Source organism: Sinocyclocheilus grahami, unplaced genomic scaffold (genome assembly GCF_001515645.1).
Source record: "Sinocyclocheilus grahami isolate Dianchi unplaced genomic scaffold, SAMN03320097.WGS_v1.1 scaffold237.1, whole genome shotgun sequence".
Taxonomy (NCBI): domain Eukaryota; kingdom Metazoa; phylum Chordata; class Actinopteri; order Cypriniformes; family Cyprinidae; genus Sinocyclocheilus; species Sinocyclocheilus grahami.
The window spans coordinates 972,962-983,225 of record NW_015505416.1 but is presented as its reverse complement, the minus strand read 5'-3'; the positions used below and the strand labels follow the sequence as shown (position 1 = coordinate 983,225).

Sequence of the window (10,264 nt, the reverse complement as noted above, 5' to 3'; positions counted from 1 at the left end):
TTGAAGAGGTATTTTTATGCATAAGATTAGGGCTGTCACAATATCCGATTTTGCACTACATGATTATCATGGCCAAAAGAATTCACGATAACGATATATTGCAATATTTATAGAAATCTTGAAAAAATATATATATATATTCTAATAAATAATTAATATAAATTGAATAATAAAAGAACACGTTATACAGACATTTAATGGTATATTTAATGATGACTTGTTACTTGCATATAATATATTATACTTTCAATAAAGCATTTGCAGTGGGTTTTGTAAAAGCTGTTTTTATGCATGTTTTGGCCTGAATTTTCATTGCATTTACACCATTCTGACCCGCAGGCGTAGGTAGCGTGTGGCATTTTGAGCACTTTGAAACAGTGATTTGTTTTGCGACGCAAATGGATCAACTGATTCAAAACTTTGAAATGGTTTGTTTCTCCCATCATCGGCAAAGCATCAAAGTACAAGAATTTATGAGAATAACAACATATTTTACTCTAAACTCGAGGTGTAGCGTCAATCAAGTGTTTGAAATAACTTCTTTTTGTGAACTGATGTAGCTTCTTATCACAGAATGATAAGCCATAGTATTCTATTCAGTGATAGAGGCTATGCCAATTAGCACTGCATTACAAATATACATTATCCTTATGAAACATCTCTTGAGATGGCTTGAAGAACACAGATAAACCATACACTGTCACAAAGGTGTGTTATTTCTATTCAGGTTTCATCAGTCAAGGCATTTGTTTCAGCGACATATAAAGGACTTCCATTTTTGAAAGAAAATTAATATTTTTATTCAAAGGATGCATTAATCAAAAAGTGACCGTTAAGACATTTTAATTATAACAAAAAATATATATTTCCAATAAATGCTGTTCTTTTGAACTTTCTCTACAAAGAATCCTGAAAAAAAAAACTATCAGTTTCCACAAAAATATTAAGCAGCATCTGTCTTCAACATTGGTAGTGAGAAATATTACTTGAGCACCATCATAATGGAATGATTTCTGAAGGACACTAAAGACTGGAATAATGGCTGCTGAAAATTCAGCTTTACCACAGAAATAAATTCAATCTTAAACTTACCCGGCTGTATTTTCCTTGTGTGTGCTTTTTCAATATAGATTTATTACTATAAATCAAAGTTCATTCTGGCAACATGTTTTTCCTCATTCTGCCTCTTGATGGTGTTAAAGTTCATTTTTATTTACCCATATTTGTGAATACTCCCAAGCACACTACTGAACTCTTAACACCTCACTTTATAAAGAAGTTTACTGAATCAAATTAGGTTACGTAAACCAGATCTACAGTATGTTTAAATGGCATTTGCAATATATCCATCTTACACAGTGTCCAAAATCAGTCATGACCGAAGGAACAAAACATTATGTTGGTCACTGGGTAGCACATACTATATACACGTGAAATACCACAACTACTTATGCATATAAGAAATTAGTCATGAATAGCAAGTATTCAAAATTAGAATTCATTATTCATATAAATCTCAAAATATCATAGTCCATACTCATCAACATCTTTTTAAATTACAAAAGGATCATAGTTTTATTGAGATTAAGGCACAATACAATAATTATATTGAATGTAATGACATTTTGATACTAAATTCTGATGATTTCTCCCTCTGGATAGTAGCAGGTGATGGGTCACTTAGTCAAAGTGAGAGAACACACCACATCAAGTGGACTAAAAACATGATGTCTGTTACGTGCCATTTCTACAGTATTGCCCCAATATATCAGTTACGGTTTAGTGTAGCGTATATATTTTTTCCCAGAAGACACCTCTTTGAGGGTATAACCTGCTGGGAAAAGTTTGTTGGCCTCTTCATCTGACAGAGAAGGGATGACCATGACTTCTTGTCCAGGCTTAAACAAAAGGGGGGAAAAAAGAAGAAGAAAAATAAATACAAATAAAAAATTTTACTTCACTATTTTTTTTCCCACACCCATAATCTTGACCACATACGAAAAAAATTAAATAATTCAAATAAAATAAAAAATGAACTAACTTAGGGACATATAGTAAGGAATGAAAAGCTGTATCTTACCTGCCAGTCTACAGGTGTGGCCACCTTCTTTGTTGCCGTCAACTGCAGAGAGTCTATGACACGGAGAATCTCATCAAAATTGCGCCCTGTAGTGGCTGGATAGAGAATGGACAGCTTCAGCCTCTTGTCAGGGCCAACGACGAACACCTGAAATATAATAAATATGGTAAGTGCAGACAGAAATAAGCACTTTTAGTTTCATAATTGGTGGTCTAATGAAATAACACCACACTAATCTTATTCAGATATAGATCTGTACTTATTTTGGCAGGTTCCTTGGGGTTTTCTAGTATTGACTACTTTTGTTGTTACGCTGCTAAAGCACATGTTGTAGCAAAGACTAGATCGGATCAGCGGGTACATGGGGCGATGGAAGCGTTACATGCAGCAGAACATCAACAGAATTTTAGTCAGGCAGAACACGGTTTCACAATCCCCGATTCAAGCATAAAGCTCTGATTCTAAAGCAGTGGTTCTCAACCTATTTAACTCCAAAGTGCATTTTGTAAGAGAATTTATTCAAAGGCCCTTTAATCTAAGCTGATATGTACCTCTGGTGCTTGTTGTCATAAAACAAGTTCAAAAATATTATTAAAAATATGGTTTAAATTTTATACATCTTTATTTTTTAGCATTTTAATTAAGTATGTGTTAACTTAATTTTCACAGGTTGAATTTTTAGTTTTTAGGCTTTCAAATGATATCTACTTTAAGATGAGATCCAAAATATGTGATGGGGGGGGGCATAAGAAAAACTTATTGGGGCCCCTGACTGAGAACCAATGTTATTTCAGTAACACTGAGATACTATTACAGCTTTAAACTTTTATTAATATTTTAATTCATTTTATTTTTAGATTTAGCGTTTTTGTCATTTAAATTAGTTTTAAAATGTCTATATACTTCACTCATTTTTATTTCAGTTTTAGTTTGTAATTTTAGTACATACAATAAAAATTAAAAGTGAAGTAAAACGAGTTTTAGATTTAGATTAGAATTCAGTTATCACTTATTTCAAGTAACAAAAAAAAATGTTTTTCATGGATTTAGGTTTTAACTATAATAACCCTGTTGAGAACCATTAATGCATGGTTGCGATGGAAACTCACACAGCGGGCTGTGAGGGGCATCCCGTCTTTATCCCTCTCATCAGGGTCCAGCATCCCCAGTAAGACCGATAACTCCCTCTTGCCATCTGCTATGATGGGGAACGGCACGGGACAGCACGTTTTGTCTTGGTTAAATGACATAATGTCCTAGAGAGAGCAAAAGTTACATAAATATGAAGTCGTATTCACTGTTTTTGCAGATTTCAGTCAGTCATCCTTCCATGTGAAGCCTTTACAATTAAGAGCATTACAGTACATGTACACATCTGGATATTTGTCTAGGAGTAAAGAGTGTTGTGGTTTACCAGTGACTAACATCACACAAAACACACTCTTGTGGGAACCGGGTATCTGCAACATTCACATGAATTTGAAAACAAGAGTTCAGCCAAAGGCACACATGGGTGTGAAAGTACGTCTTTATATCCAGTAAAAAAGTTGGCATTAAAACCAACGGACCATAAAAATAAAAAAAAACAAGATGCGGATGCATTAGTTTTTAATGCATTTTCTAGTGTTATTATGAAATGTTTGGCCAGGTCGCCAGATGTCTTGTAACATGTAAGCAGCCCTTTTGTGATTGAATTTGTTCAGGGAGAGTTTCAGAGAGAATCAGCAGCAGAAAAAACCCTCTCGGGATTACAGTAAGGTGGTTTTGTCTGAATCAATCATAGAAGTCCTCTGTGTGCGTTTCTAAGGGCTACAGGCCAATTATTAGACACTCAAGCTGTAAGAGTCCCAAAACAATGCAGCATCATAGAATAATGGAGTTAAGAAAGGGAGGTCCATGTGACCTCTTAAGTGTCTGTTTATGTGTATCACAATTTTCAACAGTGTACACTACTGATCATAAGTTTGTGGTCATTAATATTTTTTATGTTCTTGAAAGAAGTCTCATGCTTACCTAGTCACTGCATTTATTTGATTTCATAAATACAATAAAAACACTAATATTGAAATATTACAATCTAAATCGGTGGTTCCCAACCCTGGTCCTGGAGGCACCCCAACACTGCACGTTTTGCATGTCTTCTTAATCAAACACACCTGATTCAGGTCATCAGCTCATTAGTAGAGACTCCAAGACCTGAAACTGGTGTGTCAGAGAAAGGAGACATGCAAAATGAGCAGTGTTGGGGTGCCTCCAGGACCAGGGTTGGGAACCACTGATCTAAATAACCACTTTCTACTTTAATGTAACTTTCAAATGCCAACTATTCATGTGATTGCAAAGCTGAATTTTAAGCAGCCATTTAAAAAACAATTGTGTTACTTCATATTTTTTGAAAAGGGTGATATTTTATTCAGGATTCTTTAAAGAACAGAAAGTTCAAAAGAGCAGAATTTAATTTTGTTTTTATTTTTTGTAACATTAAAAAATGTATTTAGTCACTTTTGATAAATGTAATGCATCCTTGGTGAATAAAAGTATTCATTTTCTTTATAAAAAAAATCAATCCAAATCCCAAACTTTTAAACAAGTGTATAAAATAATAGTTAGTATAATAATTAGTATAATGAAGCAATACAAATTGTATTTCAGGATGCAATTTCTGCAACTTTGATAACATCCCCTTTTAAAAAACGTGTATATATATAAATAAATAAATAAAAAACTTTATTTACTATCACAAATACAGGACAGAATAGAATTTTAAAAGATTTGAAATTTAGCAGTAATATTAATATTAAAACAATAATAAAAAAAATCATATAAATAAAAAATAAAAAATTAAATTTATAAATAAATCAAATAAATAAGGAGTCAGGAGTTTAGTATTTCTTTTGTGAAATGTATGCGTGTAATATCTGCAGACCTCACTCCATTTGCGGTGGTCTTCCACGCTGTCAATGGACAACGCGATCATCTTCACATCACGTTTCTTAAACTCATCATGAAGCTTCGCAGCACGGGCTAGCTCGGTCGTACATACTGGAGTGAAATCACGTGGATGTGAGAACAAGATACCCCATCTAAAGAAGAAATAAATGCAGTATATGTAAATTTGACAGCTCCTTTTGTGAAAGGATCATCAGATCATACTTTCTGCATTCTGCATCTCACGGACAGTGAGATCAAGCCCAGTGTTATAGGCATCAAAATCTTTCTTCTGCATAGTCACCCAAGCTTTTTTAAAAGCCAATTCTTATCAGCAGTAAATTATCCATTTAATGAAAAAGCACAATAGACGACAGGCTGAGCCAGGCTGAGTCGTGTCAGGAAACCATCTGGGTGTATAGACAATTCATCATATTGTGATTGTGTAACCATGTCACATGTTTTTCAATAGAGGTCGACCGATAGTGGATTTTGCCGATACCGATAGCTAGGTTGGACCACACTGGCCGATACCGATTAATTAACCGATAGTTTTAAAATTGATACTGAACAAAAACTAAAATGGTGCTTTAACAAAATCAGTACTGAACCATACTAGTAGTATTAGTAAAAACAAAAATAATAATAGTAATAGTAAATGTTGAAATTAGCACACTAACAAGGAACAATACTTACACAGCTTTCATTAATCTTAATGCTACAAATGGATTCTTATTTTAAAGTGTTACCATTTCATTTCAACTGTCATGCTTAAAGATGCACATCTTTAAACATATACACAAAGGCTATAGCATTAAAATTATATACATATGGATATTGTATGTATACTCTCAGACTTGAACTGCTTCTATTCTTGAACACTTGATGATTATCTAATCAAAATAAAAGTGCAGCGCTGAGTCTAGGAGAACTCACCGGTATCACACACACTCCGGACGCGTCGCGTTCAACTCGAGCAGCGGTCTAAAACAGTTTATTTAATCACCAAACAGACACAAGTTTACTTCAAGAATGAACAATTAGGCATAGATGAGTTTGAAGTTCGGTGTTTTAAAAAACGGAGCAAACGGAAAGAGAAAGCGCGACCTATATTATAGCTCTATAAATGAAGCTCAGACTTTATTAGAGCCACAGAAAGACAAACGTTTTGCTGAAAATGCACAATTCATTATGTACATTAACAACGATTCGGGACCAATATAATGTAATTTAAAGTAAAACTATGTGAATGGGGCTCTGTGGCGCAGCAGGATTTTCTGTCGGCTGCATTTAAATCCACGTTTGAAGTTTCCCGCTCTGTTCAGCGTGCAGTATCACGTGTCTAAACAAATAGCATGTGCTGTCAATGATTTCAACCACTAGAGGCCGCTCTAGCACTGTATAATGACAGCAGACCCTTCTCAGCCACTCCAGCAATGGACGCAACCCGGAAAACTATCGGCATGGATTTTTGTCGATAACCGATAATTCCAGCAATCAACTATCGGTGCCGATTAATCGGCAAAACTGATACATCGGTCGACCTCTATTTTTCAAGTTATAAGGAAAATAATTATTCACTCCCTGCAGACATGAATTTGAGCACATCTGAGAACATTCTCTTTATCTATCTGAAAAGTTATGGGAATCTCCAGTTAGCATGATAAATGTACATTATCTCCATTCAGCCCAAAAGATTTTCAAAATTGTTTAGTAGAAACGCAGAGCAGCACTTCTTATTCAAAAGCCAACATCTGTTTTGACTGCTGTTAAAGAAAGAACGCCAAACTCTCTGGATGTCCTGTCACATGATCGCCACAATGAAAGGAAATTCAAACTCTTTCACAACATTCTAGGTTCACACTGTAAATTGGAAGACAAGTTTTGATGATGATACCATAAAATGGTCAAAAACAAAAAAATGTTAAGAAGCTTGTGTGTTCTTACAAAACTTTAAGTTGGGAAATGTAGAATGTAAGGTTGCTAATCACCCTCTTATTCATCACAACATCTGCTACATGCTTCAATTTCAGCATCTTCCGCTTTTGCCTCCCAAGGGAAGAACTCTACACACACTGTGGAGGATGTTTGGCTTGAAATGGGAACCACAGTCACGCCCTCTTCTGTTAGATAATACATTAAGGGGCAATTGAGGACAGATACACAACCTGAATATTAAGAATGCTACTTTTTTTTTCCAGTCAGTTCATTGGCCTCAGCCTGCTCAACAGAACTTTTCCACTCTGCTTTGAAACAACATCTGCTACATGCTTCAATTTCAGCATCTTCCGCTTTTGCCTCCCAAGGGAAGAACTCTACACACACTGTGGAGGATGTTTGGCTTGAAATGGGAACCACAGTCACGCCCTCTTCTGTTAGATAATACATTAAGGGGCAATTGAGGACAGATACACAACCTGAATATTAAGAATGCTACTTTTTTTTCCAGTCAGTTCATTGGCCTCAGCCTGCTCAACAGAACTTTTCCACTCTGCTTTGAAGATAACATCATAAATAAACAGCTCATACTGCTTTCGTGTATTTTTCTATTTAAAACAGGTTATACTATGTTTACTGGACAAGTGTACATGGTTTGTAGATGCCCATTATATCCACGCATCGTGTGAATTGAAGCATTATATAGTATACAGCAAGTCTCAACTGCTTGACTGTTAATGGAAATTAAATGATCATCCAGAAATATATTTCAAGTTGGATATACAGAACATCCCAAATGGCCTGCATACATATAGTACACTTAGTCAAAGCAATACATACTATATAGCTAAATTTGAATTAGTCTGATTGTTTACATTATTGCACAGCTTTAATCTGCTAATTGCAGCAATAAAGTATAAAGATTTTATAAACATTAACATCATGAGTTTCTGTCAAGTGGCTTTGCAACTGCGTGTATTGTGAAACGTGCTAAACAAATAAAACTCACTTGAATTTAAAATCTAAACCTTTTGAAACATAAAATAAAATCTTTTGGCACAATATGGGGGACTTCCAAGCACTTTACACTCTTGCCAAAATCTCAACAATACTGGCCTTGTTATGTGAACTCTTACAGCCACAGTGACTCGGCACATTTTACACCCCCTCCCAAACATTTAGTAAATTCAAGCGGTTTAACCCTTTATCTGTCACTCACATTTTTGAACATAGACGTGAAAGTGCACGATCCAAACTTACATTTGTATAATTCATGAACAAAAACATTTTGTAACATGATATTGATGTACCATTTTCATGGTAATGCAATGTTTGATTTTAAAATGGGTTTCAAAGGATGAATTTTGAGATTTAAAGTTTTCAATTGATATATAATTTCTGATGATTTCTAAAGTGTGACAGAGAAAAAGGCAACGAAGAAGACTTGGACAAAGGACAGAACTCCTGTTATGATGTCGATTTTTGAGGTGCACTCTTGTCAAATTAATCTATTAGTTTTCCTACATAGATATTTTACCAATGTTTTTGTAAAAGAATATTTAGGAGTCTTAGACCTTTCCAACAATATATAGTTTGTCATGATTAGATTAGGATTTAATTGTAATATAGTGAAGTAAACTTAGGCGTCCCACTGGCGGGACGGGTGACAGTTAAAGGGTTAAAGAGAACACTGACATAACTGAGAAATGTGCTATTTGTTTACCTTTCTTGATTTGACCTCAGATCTGTATGTTGCACCCTTTTTAAAATATAGACATAATATACTAGTTATGAATTATACAATAGTTTGTTTGTGCTATTACACTGAGTGCATCCCTGGGCAGCATCTTCATGCACTAAAAGCAGGGTTTTATTACTTGAAGTAGACCGGCTCGCTCAATAACATATTTAGCTACTTACGAGTTTCCCAAGAATTCATGAAATTGTATTTTGCCGATAGTAGTCTCTGCTTCAAAGTTAGGAAACACGTCTCCTAACAGAATTCCAGGCATGACTGTTTTCCTTCAGACTGGTCTTGAAATCGGCACGAGTAACCCTTCTTCTTCTTCTTCTTCTAATAACGTTTTATGGCGGATGGCAAACCAACTTCTGGTGCATTTACCGCCACCAACTGGACTGGAGTGTGGAGCACTAATAAGCAACTAATATATATAAATATATATAAATAAAAATAATAAAATAAATAAAAAAAACACACATTCCGAAATTCTCCTGATTAATCCTATTTCTTTAATGTATTTAACAATAGCTCTTCTAGCGCTGAAGCGGATGAAAACAACACAGACATGAGTCTGTAAGATGTGGCTTAAACAGACTGTATAAAGTGTGTCTGATAGTTGTGTAAATATGAGAAATACCGCGAGCTGCTGAACTCTCCTCAGAAGACTCTGCTCAGCTGAAACTGAACTTTCTTCTTCTTCTTCTTTTGGAGTTTTATGGCGGTTGGCAAACAAACGATAGGTGCATTCCCGCCACCCACTGGGCTGGAGTGTGGACCATTGATGGAATAAAAAAATAAAAATAAAAAATGATATAATAATAATAATAGAAAAAATGTAAATAAAAAATTAAACCCTTCTAAATCCTGTTAAACAGATCTACCTTTTTTAAGAATGTCATTAAAGCATTATATATTTTATAATGATTCAAGCCATTATTCAACAAAGTTTTAATTGTACTATTTTCTATCCCTATTTCTTTTCATTCTTCCAACAGAAATGCTCTTTCATTATCATAAGCAGAACAACGTAATAGTGCATGCTCTACTGTTTCTGGTAATCCACGCAGACTGCAGTTCCCAGACTCATGCTTATTCATTTTATATAGAGGAGAATGTAAAGCAGTATGGCCAATGCCAAGTCTGGTAATAATTGTATCTTCTCTTCTACTACCAAACTGAACTCTTTCAACCCCAACTTGGTTTTGAATATGATAAAGATGTCTTCCTCTCTCCTCCTTATTCCAAACTTCTTGCCATCTCATTTTTATTGCTGTATCCTTAACTTCTTCTTTGCTTAGTGGTATAATAATTTCTATATGTGATCATTTCAGTGCCTGTTTTGCTAAATGATCCGCAACCTCATTTCCATCCACTCCCACGTGTGCTGGAACCCACAGGAAACATATCTTAATTCCTATCTTATTCACTCTATACATACATAAAATAATTTCACCCTTCTTCTTCTTCTTATGATGTTTAATGACGGTTGGCAAACCAACTTAAAGGTGCATTTACCTAATGGTACCTAATGCATGTCGTTAAAAACCAAGAAGAAGAAGAAGCAGTGTGCATAACTA

General features: G+C 34.8%; 1 protein-coding gene across 1 annotated transcript; it reads right to left on the bottom strand.

Moving 5' to 3' along the window:
- Positions 1-1,548: 1,548 nt before the first annotated feature.
- prdx6 (peroxiredoxin 6) lies at positions 1,549-9,023 on the bottom strand. The gene is made up of 5 exons (XM_016288993.1): positions 8,867-9,023; positions 5,007-5,163; positions 3,190-3,336; positions 2,081-2,227; positions 1,549-1,898 (listed from the first exon to the last, which is right to left on the bottom strand). Exons 1-5 carry the CDS (start codon positions 8,956-8,958, stop codon positions 1,773-1,775), a joined length of 669 nt encoding a protein of 222 aa, XP_016144479.1. The 5' UTR covers positions 8,959-9,023; the 3' UTR covers positions 1,549-1,772.
- Between the last annotated feature and the right edge of the window lie 1,241 nt (positions 9,024-10,264).